At 39.8% G+C, this 19255-nt stretch overlaps 1 protein-coding gene across 4 annotated transcripts in view; it reads left to right on the top strand.

The window, feature by feature from the left end:
• spdl1 (spindle apparatus coiled-coil protein 1) overlaps nt 1-19255 on the top strand; it is a 68987-nt gene that overhangs the window by 25467 nt on the left and 24265 nt on the right. For all 4 annotated transcript variants that reach the window (XR_012102205.1, XM_073072908.1, XM_073072907.1 and 1 more), the window contains exons 2-7: nt 3143-3325; nt 4966-5142; nt 12174-12368; nt 13632-13781; nt 16816-16914; nt 17805-17915. Coding sequence is in view for 3 of the 4 variants with exons in the window: in XM_073072908.1 (XP_072929009.1) it covers nt 3152-3325; nt 4966-5142; nt 12174-12368; nt 13632-13781; nt 16816-16914; nt 17805-17915 (906 nt within the window). In the remaining variant the exon portion in view is untranslated. The remainder of the gene's footprint in view (nt 1-3142; nt 3326-4965; nt 5143-12173; nt 12369-13631; nt 13782-16815; nt 16915-17804; nt 17916-19255) is intronic.

The following is a 19255-nucleotide window of genomic DNA, read 5'->3' as shown; positions in this document are numbered from 1 at the left end:
CTTAACTCAGTAAAAAATATGATATGCATCTAAATCACTATCTCAAAAAGCATTAATAATAGCTTTTAAAAAGTTCTTAAGTCCTGGCGGTTGAATTGTAAAGCCTAATGGCATTGGGGACTATATGTGCTAAACATTCATTAATACAGTTTAAGGTTGTGCATAGGGCTCATATGTCCAAGGATAAATTGGCTCATTTTTATTCCTATATAAATCCTATTTGTGACAGATGTCATTCTGAGATAGCGTCTTTAACTCGTATGTTCTGGTCGTGTCCGCTTTTGAAAAAATATTGGAAAGACATTTTTGATATTATTTCTACGGTATTGAACATTGATTTACAACCTCATCCTATTACTGCAATTTTTGTTTTATCAATGATGGACTCACTCCATTTATCCTCTTCTGCTTGTCGAATGATTGCATTTCTTACATTAATGGCTAGAAGATCTATTTTGTTGAATTGGAAATAAATTAATCCTCCTCCTGTATTTCATTGGTTTTCTCAAACTATGTTTTGTCTAAATTTAGAAAAAATTAGAAGTGTTGTATTTGATACTTGTATTAAATTTGAAAAGATATAGAGACCATTTATTCAATATTTTCATATGATGTAATGGCCCTGTTCCAAGCCTATTTGTTTTTCCAGTTTCGATTTTATATATGTTGAGAGGATCGGAGTTGACGACACTGTTGAGTTTGTATTTTTGTTAGATATTATAAACAGCCCTTTTTTTCCCATTTTTTCTTTTTCTCTTTTTTCTTTTTTTTTTCCTTATTAGTTATTAGATTAGTTTTTTTGCATTTTTTTTTCTTTTTCTTTTTTCTGTTTTTAAAAAAATATATATTATGATATACCTAGGTTTGTCTTGTTTATTTGAACTTGTATCGTCCATGATTTGGGAATACTCATTTATACTGTAACTATTGCTTATGTATTCTTTCATGTTCAGTTGAAATGTGTATGTTTGTAGTCCCATTATCTATGTATCAATTTTATTTTGATATTAATAATAATAATAATAATAATAAAAAGATTGAAAAAGAAAGAAAGAAAGAAGAATAACTGAGTAATATAAAGTCCACATTATAATAAGTACTTCTCGAGATAGGTATATCACCATCTATTTTTGCTTCCGTTTAGCTTCTCAATATTTTTAAAGTTAGCCAAACCTTATGGCTCTTCTGGAGGGGGTGAGGGCTGTCTTCGGAAAGCTCAGTCTCTTCCTGATATACTTCTCTTGCCCTCCTCCTGTCTCCTGCCTTCTCGATTCTCGCACTATTTCTCAAGCAGAGTGGGATAATTCCTCTGCCAGGCTTTCCCTCAGTTTGATCACGCTGATGGGCAACCCTCTGGCCTTCATGTCTGTAGTCGCCTCTTCCACTGTCTGATGCAGTTGGATCCCATCTTGATAAAACACTCAAAGTTTAGCAGGGTATGGAGTTTGAAATCTAATCCTTTCTTGCTTTAGTATTCACTTTACTTCAGAGTATTCTTTACATTTCTGCAGGACCGCCGGGGGGGTGGGGGTAATCTTGATCGAAATATATTAATTTACTGTCTAAAAACACCCTCTTTTTACACCAGGCCCTTCGTAGAATCTCTGCCTTGGTACTTTATCAAAGGAATTTAATTACCATTGTGCGTGGCTTATCTTCTTTGTCTCGGGTAGGCCACAGGACAATCGCGCGTTGCGCCCTCTCAATTTCCAGCTCCGTAGTCAGAGGAATCTCCAGTGCATCCCGCAGCAACTTTCGTACAAACTCCGTCATAGACAAACCCTCCACTTCTTCGGGAACGTTGTATATCCTGATATTTTTCCGCCGTGATCTTCCTTCCAGGTCAAGCAGTTTACTTTCTTGTTGTTTTAATATTTATATCGTCTTACTTAGCATCTGTTCCATGTTTTGCACGCGATCTTCCACCTTCTCAATTCGAGTCTCTGCCACCGCTCTTTTTTGATTGACGTTGGCGAGCTCTGACTTAATATCATGTAGCTGCTGTTTTCTATCTTTTTGGAACTCCCATACCTCTTTCAAAATTTTTATCATACTTGCCGCTTCACCTGAATGAGGCTCATTGTCAGCCTTGCTAGCACGCGGTCGTGTAGGAGAGCCACTCGCTGCACCCCTCTTGTCCGCGAGCTCAGCAGTGTCGCTTTCTTTATTTCCATTCTTTTTCCCCATTTTTGCTCCTCTTATCAGTTCAAATACTTTTGAAAAATCCTATATTTGATGGGTTAACGGGGCAAAATATAGGAAACTTAAGCTGCCATTCTGGACGATGACATCACCGGAACCCTTCTCAAGTATTTTTCTAAGTAAACAAATCAAATCATTTGTTTACTTCTATCCTATTGCTCAAAATTAATTTAAAACTTCAAAATAAAGCAAAATAAATCACTTGCCTGCATTTTTTTTTTAAATTGTGAAACTTTTTTTTAAAGCTTATGTTTATGATGATCCTCACTGACTTTCCATTTTACAGTTTGCAGAATAATTTTTGAAATAACCCTGATAATGGAATGTATAATTGATTCAGTTAATGCCAAGTTGTCTTTTTATCTTGTCAAATATTGTCATGGATAAATAAAATTTTAATCTCAAAATAAAATGTACTCTATTTCTTCATCTTAACTCTTGGTCCCAGGTACAAACCATAAGTTGTTCACAGATTTCAAACCTGCTCCTGAAATAGGTTTCAACAGAAATGATACTACCTGCCTTGAATTTTCATACTTGTCATAACTTTCTGAAATTTTTGCACATTTTTCTGTTTATCTGAGGATTAGTGTTGCTCAAGCTTCATATTAGAATTTGGATAATTGTTGAGTACCTCAGTTCCTTGCTTCCTTCTTTCCCATCTCCCTCTTTTCCTCTCCTCTGTCAAGCTCCAGTTTATAGAAATGATTGAAGAGCTTTTGATGTCTGTGGCTAAAATTTAACTAGTGTTTCTTAATAGGTTATTAAAACCAAGATGTGTGTTGCTTATGATTCGGCATTTTGGCATCCATTAAATTCTCTCTCTGAATTACAAGTGTTTACTTAATTTTTGGACCCATTTACATCCGTACAGTTTAATTCTGTTCTTGTGTCTGTTCTAAAGTGAAAATGAGGCTAATTTCACCTTGTTACCTTGCAGCATTCCAAAATGGCAACAATTGCAGAGTTGGAAGAGGTGGTCCAGCAGCTTCGGCAGCAACTGCAGGAATCAGAAAGTGAGAGGATGAAGGCAGCTCAGTATGGACTAGAACTGCTGAAAAATGAGGCTGAGTTAGACAACAAACTGACAGAAACAACAAATGAATTTGCTGCTGCCAGAGAGGTATGTATAGGGATACCTTAAATCACGAGCTACTAACTAAATGGGAAAGTGGCTTTTCAAATGGTGCAATACAACCATGTAATTTTGTCAAATTATTTTCTGTTGGTTACACTTGCATAACATGTTCTTGGGTATATGTGCTTGAGTTAATTAAGTATAAAAGCAGCCTGTTCTGATTTATTTATTTATTGCAACTCTTGGCCCTCCAAAGTTCTATGGTGTGTTATAATGTTTCAACTGACCCATCACTGAACTGTTCCCACAACCTATGGCATTCCTTTTCAAGGATTCTACAACTTACTTTCTTAGTATTTATTACTTATTTGTTATTTTTTCATTTTGTATTTGCACAGTTTGTCTTTTGCACATTGGTTGTTGTCTGTCTTATTGAGGGGCACCACCCAGTATACAGTCGGCCCTCCTTATCCGCAAATCGCGAAAACCCGGAATTGCTCTTCTTGCACTTATTGTTTGAGCATGTACAGACTTTTTTTCTTGTCATTATTCCCGAAACAATGCAGTATAACAACTATTTTACATAGCATTTACATTGTATTAGGTATTGCAAGTATTCTAGAGATGATTTAAAGTATACGGGAGGATGTGTGTGGGTTATAGTGGATCGGAATCAAAAAAAGTCGGAAGTTCTCTTACTAAGTAAGTTGGAACAGGTACATCCGGTATTATTAAGCGTCAGTTAGTCAAACGTTTGTCTTAGTATATAGTATATATTTTACCTTACTATGCATATAAAACATAAGAATGTATGTTTCAGCTCTGGGCTCGGGAACCGTTCCCGAGTGCAAGTCAGTGACAGACTACTTTCGAGTGCGCTGTCAATTCGTGGCAGGTTGATGTGAAGGATCAAAAACTCAAAACCCCAAAATCCAATAGCTAAACCATTGCGTTGCTTAGTAATAATTGTAGCTTTCATCAGGGCAGGGCCTTTCTCACTTTATCCTTTAAAAATGTTCTGATCATTGACCGATGTATACTAACGCTTTTACAATGACCGATGGCGTTTCACCTCTTTCCGATCGCTTTATTATTTCCACTTTATTTTCAATCGTGATTATTTTTGTGAACAGAAACACTGCGCATTCAGAGCTCTGACGCCGGGTCCTAATGTCCACCGCACCGAGACAGGTTAAATAAGGGACTTGAGCATCGCAAGTTTTGGTATCCGCGAGGGGTCCCAGAACCAATCCCTCGTGGATAAGGAGGGCTGACTGTACATTACTTATGATAGTGTCAGTAGCTTTATACTATTGTATATGTAACTACATGTTCTCAATACATTTTATATCAACATATACATCTACAATATTTTTTATTATCTATTAATGATATTGTGTAAATTTCTTATGTGCTGTATGTGATACATAACGCTGTTTTGCACCTTGGTCTCAGAGGAACGTTGTTTCGTTTGGCTCCATACATGTGTACGGTTGAGTGGGCAATACATTTGAACTTGAATAATGCCACATCAGTAAAATCAGTTTTCATTTTTAAGCAATTCCTATAGGACCTTAATTGCGTACCCGTTTTATCCACGGAAAGACATGAATGGTGTGCCTGTATTTCATTGGCCTAAGAGTAGCAAATGTTTTTATTTTAATCTTCTTGTGACCATTAAACAGCTTCTGGAGCAAGAGAAGTATTCATTGCAGCGGGAGGTTGAGCTGAAGAACCGTATGTTAGAAAGTCTGACTTCAGATATTGAGAGCATTAAACAGCAGCAGAAAACACAGCTGAGTCAACAATTGGAACAAGTGGAGAGAATTCATGTTCGTGAAGTTAATGAGTTGAAGACCAAGGTATGATGTAATTCATGCAAATGATTCATTTTTCGATATTTAATGCAATTTCCTGTTGTTCTTCGGGAGGTCATAAGGGAACAAATCTTCATTATGTCTACCACAGTGTATTCATCATGAACCTTAATCTATTTAAGCCATACAGATCTTTTGCAATATAATATTTCATTGGCACAACCTTGTTTTTCAGTGGCGTAGAATAGGTGGTAAGTAGTACAGTGGGTCTTTGTTGAAACTAACTTTTGCAACTGTCCTTGTACATTCATTTCTTGGGTGAGAAGCACAAGATCATACAAAGGATGTGATTAGTCTGCATAGCGTAGGCAGGCTTTTTCAGTGTGGCTTGATTAACATTTTTTGGATTAGTTTTGAGGTGCACCATAAAATGCTATTAAATATAATATTACAATTTTGTCAGTTGTGTTTGATAGGGGAGTAGTGTGGTGCTTTTTAGCTTTGAGATGTTGCTCTTGTCTGACCAAGTGCTGTGTACATATATCTACTGATGCCTCTGGACACATCTTCTGTGATGTTCCTGGAATCATCGGGTGTTTCAGGTCTTTCAACATCTTACATCCTCCAGGTGACCCATCTGGGGCTGATCAGACCCGGGCTTGTGTCCAGATGGCCAGCTAGACATGACTCCACGGCTCTCCTCTTCCTCTCCCCCTCGATGCCCAAATTGCTGAAGGCTTTGGCTAAAGAACGGGCTGCGAATCCCCTCCATCCAACCTCTGCTGGGAGACACCTTGCTCTCCAACCAGCCTGCTGACGGTTGCTGACCAGTCCTGCGTACTTGGAGAGCTTCCTTTCAAAGGCCTCTTCCAAGCGATCTTCCCATGGGACTGTCGGCTTCAGCAGCATCACTTACTTGGTAGATTCAGACACAAGGACAATGTCTGGTCGCAGGGTGGTGACTGCGATATGGTTGGGGAACTTCAGCTGCCGTTCGAGGTCCACCAACAGCTTCCAGTCCCTTGCAGAAGTCAGGATACCTGCATATGTTCTTTTGGTGGGTATTGGCTGCTCCCCAGCTCTGACAAAGCCAATGGCCTACTTGGAGGGTTGGGACTGCTTTGCCCACTCAACTCCTGCACTGATGGCTTCAGCGATGGTCATCCAGACCCGATCATGCCTCCATCAGTACCGTCCCTCACCAAGCGCTTTTGTGCAGCTGCTGTGGATGTGCTCCAAGGTTTCTCGCTTGGAACACAGTGGGCATGCAGATGACTCTGCTTTGCCTCATGTGTGCAGGTTTGATGGGCTTGGAAGCACATCGTACACTGCCTGGATGAGAAATTGGATGCAGTGTGGTTCAGCTTTCCAAAGCTCAGCCTAGGTCACTTTCCTCTCAATCGCATTCTCCCATCTTGTCCGAGCTCCCTGTTGCTTAATTCCCACCACCTTGCAGGTTCTCCTCTCCTCCACTGCTGCTCTCACCTCCTCCTGAACTAGGCGGCACCTTTCCTTCCCTCTGGTGTCCATTTGGGGAGTTGGAAAGGATCCTAGCCCAGCTCAACCTCTCGTGACCACTCCCACCAGCCTCTGCTTCCTGAACAGCTTCCTCCTCCCTCCACTTCCTGCCAGTCCTCACTTAGATCCCTGCTCTAGCCACCTTCGTATCATCTGAGTCCCTGTAGCCACTTCTCTGGCTCTTGTTACCTTGAATTCCTCCTCCAAGGATTTGAAGGGCAGTTGCAGTTTGTTGTGGTGTCCATAGAGTGCAATGCTGCTCAGGAGGATGAGAGGCATTGATCGTATGGATAGTCAGAGGCTTTTTCCCAGGGCTGAAATGGTTGCCACAAGAGGATACAGGTTTAAAGTGCTGGGGAATAGGTACAGAGAAGATGTCAGGGGTAAGTTTTTTACGCAGAGAGTGGTGAGTGTGTGGAATGGGCTGCTGGCAACGGTGATGGAGGCAGATACGATAGGGTCTTTTAAGAGGCTTTTAGATAGGTACATGGAGCTTAGTAAAATAGAGGCTATAGGTAAGCCTAGTAATTTCTGAGGTAGGGACATGTTTGGCACAACTTTGTGGGCTGAAGGGCCTGTATTGTGCTGTAGGTTTTCTGTGTTTCTATCTCCTGAGGTGGTTGCTAACCCTCCTCTCTAAGGTTTCAACTGTCGAGATTGGAACTGCATAGACGAGGAGGGGCCACAGGATTCTGGGAAGATTACCATGCTGATACACCCAGGTTTTGAACTTCCCGGTTAGGCCAGACTTGTCCACAGATTTCAACCAGCCATCCAACTCGCTGCAGGTTGTCTGAATGGATGTCGTGTCCCTTAAAGAGCTGTCAAACACCTTACCTAAGTTCTTGACTGGCTTTTCTGTGATGGTTCGGATGGCTGTGCCTGTGATGCTGAACCAGAACTTGTTCTCGACCTTCCCTTTCCTCAGCACTGTAGATCTTGATTTGGCTGGTTTGAAACGTATCTGGGCCCACTCCACCAGCTTTTCGAGCCCCTGCAGAATCCACCGGCAGCCTGGGACTGATTCTGATTCCATGAATGCCCTGATGGATGGTTGCCGTTGAGCGGAATCCATTCTGGGCCCTCTGCACTCTGGTTCAGCTGACTTAGTGAGCGTGGTCATGGCTGGGGAGAACAGTGTCACTAAGACAGTGCACCCTGTGATGATGCCAATCTCCACCTTGTGCCAGCTTAATGTAATTGCTCCTGAAGATACCCTCATCCTGAAGTTGCTGTAATAATCAGCAATAAGTTCTCTGTTTCTGCTGGGGCATGATACTTGGTCAGTGTGAACTGCACCAGCTTGTGCGGAATGGAGCCATATGCATTTGCCAGGGCGAGCCACAACACTGACAGATTGCCCTTGTTCTCCCTGATGAGCTGTGTCACCACACCAGTATCCTCCCTCAGCCCGGCATCCCTGAAATGCCACCCTTCTGGACCGATGTATCGATGTAGGTGTTCTTTGCTGGGTAGGTGCACAGCCGATTGGAAACGGCACTGAAGAAGATCTTTGCCTCGGCACACAGCAGGGAGATGATGTGGAGCTGGTCTATCTGGGTGGTGTTTTCCTCCTTTGGGATCCACACCCCTTCAGCCACTCTCCACTGTTCTGGGATCTTCCCCCTTCTCCAGAAGACTCGCAAGATCTTCCACAGACGCAGCAGGAGTTTGGGACAGTTCTTGTACATTTGTATGAGGTGCTGCTTGGTCCTGGAGCTGAGCTTGCCCTTGCTTTGCGGACGACTTCCCTGACTTCCTTTAGCTGCAGCTCTGACATGTCGAACTGCACATCCGGTTCAGGGGGGGTCTGTCAGGATGTTGCACTCTCCCAGCTCCTGCTCTCGTTCAGGATCATTGTAAATCTTCAGATGTTGGTCTCTGCCTTCCTGCAAACAGGCTGGTTTCCCACTGTGCTTCTGCCCCAGCAACTCCTTGCTGAACTTGAAGGCGGAGGACCCGATCTTTCTGGGTCAAGCCGATGCGCAGGATACTTGGGAGTGTGGAGGAGCAGAGGGATCTGGGGGTACATGTCCACAGATCCCTGAAAGTCACCTATCACAGGTAGATAGGGTAGTTAAGAAAGCTTATGGGGTGTTAGCTTTCTTAAGTCGAGGGACAGAGTTTAAGAGACGCGATGTAATGATGCAGGTCTATAAAACTCCAGTTAGGCCACACTTGGAGTACTGTGTCCAGTTCTGGTCGCCTCACTATAGGAAGGATGTGGAAGCATTGGAAAGGGTACAGAGGAGATTTACCAGCATGCTGCCTGGTTTAGAGAGTATGGATTATGATCAGAGATTAAGGGAGCTAGGGATTTACTCTCTCGAGAGAAGGGGGATGAGAGGAGACATGATAGAGGTGTACAAGATATTAAGAGGATTAGATAGAGTGGACAGCCAGCGCCTCTTCCCCAGGGCACCACTGCTCAGTACGAGAGGACATGGCTTTAAGGTAAGGGGAGGGAAGTTCAAGGAGGATATTAGAGGAAGGGTTTTCACTCAGAGTGGTTGGTGCGTGGAATGCACTGCCTGAGTCAGTGGTGGAGGCAGATACACTGGTGAAATTTAAGAGACTACTAGACAGGTATATGGAGGAATTTAAAGTGGGGGGTTGTTTGGGAGGCAGGGTTTAAGGGTTGGCACAACATTGTGGGCCGAAGGGCCTGTACTGTGCTGTATTGTTCTATGTTCCTCTTCTCCTGCCTCCTTGTATTGGGACTTCAGCACTTTCATCTTCTGCCTGATGATGTGGATCCTCAATGCTCTTTGGTTCTTCGAGTAATGTGTTCTGGAGCCTTCCTTCTCCTCTTCTCCGAACCGTTCAGCTGCGATGTTGACAATGATAGTTGTCGTGGCTTGTAACTTCCTGTCGACCTCTCCCTCCACCGTTGCCTCCTGAATTTGGGTGACATCCTTGTCAAACTGCTTCCACAGTGAAGACAAAGTCATGTGAGCTACAGGCCATTTGATCCGCCTCCTGTTAGACTTGATGTTAGAGGGATTAGTTTGCAACACTGGAAGGTTCCGGGCACTACGGGGTGACTCGGGCCTGGCACCTCCTTCGTCTCACCAGGTGATGTTCTGCTTTCTTGATATTGGTGTCCCCAGTACAATACTGTGTATTAATTTGAACAACACAAAATCTACTGTATGATAATTTGAGTTGTGATGGGTCAAATTCCAATGTTGCCTGCTGTAAATTAAATTCAATTGAACCTTTTTATCTTTGGAGAACCTTGTTAAAGTTTTGTGTGTGTGATATACTTTCATTGATATAAGTCTCCTTGTTATTTTCTAATACATTCCCATTTTCAAAAAAGAAACATTCTGGATAAATGATCTGCAGCTGGTAACCTGCCTTGTTGCACACCTCAATTATTCAAGGATACTGGGCTAACTTATCAAGAGTGGTACTGATTATAAAATGCTTTGAAATTTTTATGAGTTTTCTTGCATTAAATTTTTAAATGCATTGGTAGATGAACATTTGAGTCTTGTCACAGAGTTTCAGTAAAGTACTCTTGTAATGCATGAATACAAAACCACAAGAATATAGCAAGAAAAGTAGGCCTCTTGAGCACACTTCACCATTCAGTATGATCACAGGTAATCTATGCTGCCTTCAATAGCAAAACAATGCAGTCCAAGTATGTTGTTAATTTGCAAAAGTACATTTTGCTGATTCTGCATTTATGTGGAAATGTGCTACAGTTTATATAAAAAAAAGTATTTGAGCACTTGTTCATAATAGTTTTTATTCTACACTGGCCAAGGATGAGCAGTCTAGTCTTTGTCCTTCTGGCTCAGAGTTGTTGATCTAGAATCTGAGTTGCAGACATGTGGGCATTAATTAATAGGACTGACTTGCAAACTTTTTTTTGCTATGTAATAACTTAGATTAGTGTAGTGGCAAGCAGCAACAGAACATGATTGAAATTCGTGCACCCAGGATCTTGTAATTGCAGCAGCTTTATTCTTCAAACATGTATGTTGTTTATGCTCTATAGGTTGTAACAAAGATCGGGGTTAGGGTTAGGGTTAACCCTAACCCTAACCCTAACCCTAATGCGGGGAGGCCACATTTGTTCCCAGATCATGGCTTTCCATTCTAGGACATCGGTGATGTTCCCCTTCTTTAATGAGTGGGGTTTCCCTCCCTCTACTTTCCATGCTACCACATCTCCTCTATTTCCCATACATCCACGCTCACTCCATCTTCCCACCACATTAATGATAGCGTCCCTCTTCCTGATCTACCACTCCATCAGCCTCTGCATCCAACATATTATCCTCCAACTTCTGCCAACCCTATTAGATTCCTTTATCTCCAGCCCTTCATCTTTCCCAACTACCTGGCTTCACCTATCACCTTCCAGTTAGCCACCTTTCCCCCCCCCCCCCCTTTATTTTGGCATCTTCCCCATTCCTTCTCAATCCTGAAACATGTTTCTTGGCCTGAAACATCAACTGTTTATTCTTTTGCATGGAAGCTGCCTGACTTGCTGAGTTCATCCAGTATTTTGTGTGTTGCTTTGGATTTCCAGCATCTGCAGACTTTCTTGTCTTTGAAATTGATTATAATATATGAAAATTTCTAAAGGGTGCAACGAGAATGCTTTTAATAGTAGGACAACACAACAGGGCAAAGATGCTAATGTCTGTGATCATGTGCATGAAAATGAACCAGATGGGCTATTTCATGAGTACCAGCTCCATTTTGAATTGCAGTGCTTTAATTGGACCATTAAAAGGCCTTTAATTGCTTTTCAGTATAATGGCACTTCTCTTTACTTTTTTCTCTCATCCATTATTCATAGCAACAGAGGCTAGAAATGTAGCGTTATTCTATCATGTATTTTTAAACTGTTGGTTAATTTCTGTTTGTCATGTTATTAAACCAGTGCAAAATCGGTTTAAAAACTTATCAACTTAGTTACTCTTGAGATTTGAAAATTCCTCATCTAATTGTTGATGTCCAATTATAAAATTTCTTGTTGGGAGGTATGTAATTTCTGAGAACCTAATTTTCACACATGTTTCTCTGGAAGGCGTATGGTTATAGAACAAATTGTCTTAATGACTAGAATGGAGAATAATTGGGGATTGCAGAACAACAATTTTCTCAGAAATGGCCTTTAACATTGAAGGATTGGAAACCCGTGAGCTTTGGCAGTATTGGGTCTCAATTTTGCTTTTATTTTAAAAAGAGAACCTTATGGCTATGGCTGATGGTTTATTTTAGAGTATTTTGCTGACCATTAATGCATGTCAGTTAATGGAAATCTGCAAGGGTTTTAGCAGCAGCACTTTGGAAAGAATCTTAATGATAAAATAATTTGGACTGTATGTTCTCTTATGGTAAATTTGGAAGCTAAAGAATTTAAAATTGTCATGCGTTTATTATTAAGCAAAATTGTATAGTTCCAACTAAAGAAATCAAAAGGTGATGAAATAATTTTCTGAATTCATAATTATAGAGGTAAATTTTTCATGGGTGTAAAGGAAATCTACATAATGGACCAATCTTGACTCCCTTAATCTTTGTCCTTTTAATAGTTGGAGAAGCAGAAGTCTGAGTTGGATGAAGCACAGCTGTGTGAGAAACAACTGAGACACAAAGTGGATCATCAGAGTGAATTACTTAATGCTAAGTCTGAAGAATTGCGGAATCTCTCTGAGCGTGCACAGGAAACAATGTCATCTGAAATGATGAGCCTTCAAGTGGAAAACATGGAACTTGAAGCTGCCAAGGTTAAGAATTGGAATTTAAAAAAAAAATCTCAAGTACATTTTCATATAAATTGTTCAAATTCCAAATTCACAGAACTGTTCTTTTATTTCTCTGAGTACCCAAATACCTTTTCAGTGGAACAAATTCCTAGCAGCATGAAAATTACACCACTGTATAGTGTAGTGTCCAGAATCAGATCTCCTTTGTAAAAGAGTCTCTACATCGTCCCTGTAGAATGCGTGGGTTTTCTCTGGGTGCTCCGGCTTCCTTCCACAGTCCAGCAATATAGTTTAATTAGTTATTGAAAATTGTCCCACAATTAGGTTAGGGTTAAATTGGGGTTGTCAAGGTTCCAGGGGAGTGCACCCCAGCATCCCGGAACGGCCTGCTCCACACTGTACAAAATAAATATCGGTATTCAGTATGATTAATGATTTGAATGCTTGTAACATGATGTCCCATCTCCTGCACCCAGTTCCTTGGCCAATAAAAGCAAACATCCACTTTGCCACACTGTCTACCTTTTGTTGCCACCCTCAGGGAACTATGTACTTTTACCTCAAAGAATCAATGTTCATTAGCACTCCCTAGAGCCCTACAGTTCACTGCGAACGTACCTGGTGATGAATTGTGTTGAATACACGACGGAGTTTTAATCTTGTATAGTAATCTCTGGTTTATATCAATATTTTGTGAGACAACACTTCCTTGTAATGGAAAAATAAATCATCCCTCTAAAATCTAAAAGGATATCTAATTGAAATATACTATGTTTTTCACATTTTCCACTGTAGAAGTTTGAAATGCAGAGTGTTGGTTAGTATTTCCCGTTTTACATATTACCAAGTTGGGAATGACTAGCAAGAAATATTATATTCATGACTTTTCAAGTAAAAATGTAAATACTCAACTGGTAAAGTGGAGCAAGCAACTAATAACATTGTAGGTCAATTTATCTTTCATCAGAATCGTGAAATTTTTGGTCAAGGATTTTGATGTTTTCTTGCTTTCATATTCTGATTTTCTTTAGAATTCAGTCTTTGCCCACAAAGAAAGTAAATAAATACATTTGATGCATTGAAATCAATAACTGCTCTACCTTCCTTGTGAGAAGTATACAGTAAAATCCAAACTTTTACAAGTACGAATCTGCATCACACCTTTTGTGAGGTGTCTTGATATGTTGATATATCATTGTCAGCATACCAAGAAACAGAATAAAGAGTAAAATTTAGAATAAAGAGTTCTGATTTCATTTTTTTTTTTAAATTTCTCTACTTCAGGCAAAATTGCAGGAAGATTTTAATGAAATGATATACCATCAAGAACAGCTGGAACTAGCTAATAATAATCTTCAGCGCCAGATTGAGCGACTGCAGACGGAAAAAGAGGAACAAGAGAAAGAAATAGTTTCATACTGCAATGCATTGGAGGTGATCATATTATATTCATTTGTGTTTTCAAAGCCAATTACTTGTTCTAGGTAGTATATACCTTCAATACTGGCTATAGTTCAAATTCTGGCACGCACTGTGATTTACCTAAATTAGAATTAAATAAGTTATGGAGCTATAATACAGCCCAAACTTGAATCTATTACGTTAATACCAAATTCTGAGTCCAAGGCAAATCCAGTAAGCCAATCCTGATTTAATGTAATTTTGTGGGTTTTTTAGATTTTTATGCTTATTGTATAATAGTATTAATTGCTTATAATAGTAGGGCTTCTAAATTGCAAAATACTCTTGTGAATAATTATTTTTGTTTATTATATATAATTTAGATCTGATGAGTATAATTAGTTTTATCTTTTTCCTAACTTCTGTTGTCACCAGCTAAAGAGGACTAGTATCATCCCTACCCCGTTCCTGAATTGTTCCTTGGTGTGGAATATCTGATAAGAATGTTGTGGAATGTCAGATGCAACCAATGTTTTCTCCCATCAGTTTTTTTCCCAGAGTTAATTAATTTTAACCTGGGTTGATGCATGTCATGTGGTAGCACATGTCCTGGTAACCTAAAACAACATCGTATTTTAATCTCTTTTGAAATTTAAGTCTTAGTTTCATTTAAGCCATTAAACTGATGGACTGTTTCATAACCTAAAAAGACACTTAATGTAGGTTTAAAATAAAAGCTTCTGATAATTAACCTTGAGAGCACTTAGTGAATTTAATATGCATTTGGAAGTTGTGTGTTTTTAAACTAAAGAAATATAAGCTGGGTTTATCTTTAGAGTAGAGGAAACTGAGTGGAATCCTAATAGAAGTACAGTCGGCTCTCCTTATCCGCGGATTCTGCATGCGCAAATTCAACCAACCGCCAATCACGAAAACCCGGAAGTGCTCTTCCAGCACTTGTTGGTCGAGCATGTACAGACTTTTTTTTTTCTTGTCATTATTCCCTAAACAATGCAGTATAACAACTATTTTACATAGCATTTACATTGTATTAGGTATTATAAGTAATCTAGAGATGATTTAAAGTATACGGATGTGCGTGGGTTATCGTGCATCAGGGATCGAAAAAAGTCGGAAGTTCTCTTACTAAGTAAGTCGGAACAGGTACATCTGGTATTATTTAGCATCAGTTAGGAAAACGTTTGTCTTAGTATATAGTATATATTTTACCTTTCTATGCATATAAAACACTTAAGAACGTATGTTTCAGCGCTGTGCTCTGGAAGTTCCCGAGCTCGATCTAGTGACAGATCGCTATGGAGTGTACTCTCCACCTTGCCGGGTTGATGTGGAGGATCAAAAACCCAAAACCCAATGATTAAACCATTGTGTTGCTTAGTAATAATTGTAGCTTTATCGGGGCAGAGCCTTTCTCACTTTATCCTTTAAAATTGTTCCGATCGTTGACCGACTGTAGCCTAACACTTTTCCAATGACCGATGGCGTTTCACCTCTTTCCGATCGCTTTATTATTTCCACTTTATTTTCAATCGCGATCGTGATTATTTTCGTGAACGTAAACACTGCGCATTCAGAGCTCTGGCGCTGGGTCCTAAGGTCCACTGGATTGAGACAGGTTGAATAAGGGACTTGAGCATCCATGAATTTTGGTATCCGCGAGGGGTCCCGGAACCAAACCCCCACGGATAAGGAGGGCCGACTGTATGCAAACTTGAGTGACATTGATAGGGTAGAAAGTAGGAAAGACTTTCTTTGTAGAAAACTGATTAAAACTAGAGTTCATAGGTTTAGTGTAAGGTTTAAGGTTTAAAAGGGGATCTGAGGAACAACTTTGTCACTTTGGTTGAATCTGGAATGCACAGTCTGAATGGGTAGTGGAGGCAATTTTTTCTCATCTTTAGAGGGATTGAAACAAACACTTGAATTGCCAAGTTAATGAAGGCCTCAGATCTAGTGATGGTAAATGAGCATAGAATAGTGCAGCCCATAATGTCTGTACAGAAAATAATACCAAATTAAACTAAATCTCTTCAGCCTCAGCACATAATCCATATCCATTGATTCTGTGCATAATTGTGTACCTAGCTAAAAGCCTATTGAACGTTATTGCACTGGCTTCTTCTATCACTCACGAAGTAGCCCGTCCAGGCACCTACCTCTTTATACTGTATATTAAAGCTGAACTTGCTCCATATGCCACCTTTAATCTTTTCCCCTGTCTCCGCTCGTGTTTCATATTCTATCCTTGGGGGGGGGGGGGTGGCGGGGGGAGAGGCTATGTCTGTCTAACCTATTTATGTGTTTCATAATTTTAAACCTGTCGGGTCTAGAGAAAATAACCCTGATTTGTTCAACTTGTCCTTGTAGCTTGTCGCTGTAATCCAGGCAGCACCCTGGTAAAACTCTTCTGGACACTTTCCAATGCCACCAAGCCCTTCTTGTAATGGGACAAACAGAATTGCACACAATACTCCTAGTTTAGATATTTTTAATGAGATTAGTACCGATAAGTAGTTGATTTGTTGCATAGACATTGTTAATTTAGCAGCTTGTTTCTGTGCTATGGGCTCTGATTCTGTTTAAAAACTATTAAATTGTTTTTAGCTCTGACAGTGTGCTGCTTTTATTTTCTAAAAATACTATCGTGAGCTAAAAATGTTTTTAAGTATATCACCATGTTTAAATAAAAAAATCCATTTAATGTAATTTTAATTGTAAATGGACAAGATTATTTATCCCTAATTTGTATGTAAAGAACAAGAAGAGTAATGAAATTTAGTATGTATTTTAAATATCTTTTCACTTTTTTTAGTTTAAACAAAAATCCTGCTGCACCATACAATGGTTGCACCAAGTATTGTTGGAAGTATCACATAAGCAAGCCCAAGATGTTCATAATCTGATTGGTATGCTGTAATTGTAATAAGCCAGATTGTTAATGACAAGTACGTGTACAAAGAATATGTATCATTTCTGGGCAGTCAAATCTATGTGTTTTATTATTTAGTTCATGCTGTGATTTGTCTTTTTCTTTCTTTTAATGCAGAAAGCAAGAGAGGCTAACCAGGATCTCCAAATCCAGTTGGACCAAGCTCTACAAGAGGCTCGTGATCCGAGCAGTAAAGGGAACTCGCTGTTTGCTGAGGTATTACAAATATTTTCAGATTTAACAGTAGGGAGTTGCTTTTAACATGTGTTGGTGTCAGTCAGATGGTCTCATTCCAGATAACGTGAATATTTCTGAACAATAAAATTAGTTAGAATGCAGTGATTTTTTTTTTTAATGATTTGTGTTCATTCTCCAAAGACCTTCATGCAAGACAGGCCATTCTGTCACAAATGGATTCAAAATGTAGACTTTTCCAATATATACTTGTGGTTGAAGTGTCTCTCTTCAATCTGACATTTTAATATTTAAAGCCAGCTCCAGGAAATAACTTCTGGGCATATTATGCAGTACAGGACAGTTGAAATACAAAGCAATACAGAAAATGCTGGAGGAACTCAGTAGGTCAGACAGCATCTATGGAAATAAACAGACTGTCGACCCTTTGTCAGGACTGTAATAGAAGGGGGAAGATGACAGAATAAACAGGTGGGGGAAAGGGAAGGAGGATAGGTGAAGCCAGATGGGTGGGGATGGTAAAGGGCTGGAGTTGGAGTCTCATAGGAGAGGAGAGTGGACCACAGGAGAAAGGGAAGGAGGATGTGCACCAAGGGCAAGTGAGTAGTGCTAAGAAGCTAGAATGCGGAAGGGATTTTTTTCTTTACCCAAAAGGAGAAATCGATATTCATGCCATCAGGCTGGAGGTTACCCAGACGCTGTAAGGGTGGCCTCATTAAGGTACAAGAGGAGGCAATGTACTGACATGTTGGAATGGTAATGCGAATCAGAATTAAAATGTTCAGCCACTATGAAATTTTGCTTTTGGTGGATCGAGTGGAGTTACTCGACGAAGTAGTTGAAATACAAGATGTTATTTAATTTAAAACAAACTATTGCGATTACATTTTGCTCTTTGGTTTTCCATTTAGGTGGAAGATCGTAGGGCAATGATGGAGAGACAGCTTATTGGTTTGAGAATCCAGTACCAGTCCCTGCAAAAACAGCATGCATTTTCTCGTCAACAGCTGCACAGAATGAAGGTATTTCTCTAAAAGCAAGCTTCTGAAACCTTTTAGGAATATTATCCTTATTCAAGAGTCAACATTTCTGAAGTGAATTAAGAAAAAAATTTGTTCATTGCTTTCCATTACCACTGAAAGCAGACCTGATACCTATCTAATGATGTTCTTTCGAGTACCTCATCTTCTGTCTAGTCATATTTAAGTCTCTAAAAATTAATCCTGAATTCAGCAATTTTAGATAAGCAGTCATTCTGATTCGTAGCTTACATTTCCAGCATTTTCCCCCCTGTCTCTCCTTGGAGACTTAAGATTTTTTAAAAATCACTTCTTTTTGCTTCTTCCAGGTGTACCTTTTGTTATTCACATTCCTTTATGTCCATCCTTCTTTCATTGTCTTCTGGAAGGAGTGTCAATTCTCTTCCATGTCTGTCATCAAGTACCTGTCTAAACTCATCCCTCAATGCTCAGTCCAGTTGAAGGTACAAGAGCCTCAAAAATCACCTTCAGGTTCAAGAACAGTTGCTACTTTTCAACCATCAAGCTCTTACAAAAGGGAATAACTACATGCAGTTGCCCATCCATTGAGATGTTCCCACAACCAATGATCTCACTTTAAGGATCATTTATCTCATTATCTCAGGTTCTCCTTATTTATTGCTATTTATTTATATTTGCATTTGCACAGTTTGTTGTCTTCTGCATTCTGATTGTTCATTGTTCCTGTAAAAGTTACTCTTCTATAGATTCTGGGTATGCCTGCAGGAAAAAGAATCTCAGGGTACTATACAGTGACATACTGTATGTACTTTGATAATAAAATTTACTTTGTTTCTAGCATTTAAATGCTGTGAGATAGTGTGCCTTTACCATCTCTCCGGCAGTGCATTCCAATTTCCATTCTTTCAGGTGAAAAATTCTTCAAGTCCCGTCTAAATCTCCTACTCCTTACTTTAAAGCTATTCCCTCTGGAATTGGTTCTCACTATCTCTGTAATTTATTACCTTCATGAATTTTAAAAGTCAGTCATCTGCTAGTTCAAATACTTTATCCCAGACAATTCCTGGTGAATTTTTGCTGAACACTTTAGTGTAGCACATATCTATTTGGCTAATCCCTGCATATAGAGCACTGATTAAATGAGTCAGACTTATTCAGAGTGAGATCAGGACTTGGCCAGAAGATGTCCTTTCAGAACTGCAGGACTGCTTTGAAAGCACAGACTGGAGCAGTTAGCCATCACATCAACATTGATGAATACGCGGGATCAATGACTGACTCCATAGGAAAGTGCATTGGGGATGTTATTGTGATTAAACACTACACTGCCAAAGCAAACCAGAAGCCATGGCTGACTACAG

Source organism: Hemitrygon akajei, chromosome 19 (assembly GCF_048418815.1).
Source record: "Hemitrygon akajei chromosome 19, sHemAka1.3, whole genome shotgun sequence".
Classification (NCBI taxonomy): Eukaryota; Metazoa; Chordata; class Chondrichthyes; order Myliobatiformes; family Dasyatidae; genus Hemitrygon; species Hemitrygon akajei.
Note: the sequence above shows the minus strand (reverse complement) of the source record. Positions and strands in the feature narration are given on the sequence as shown.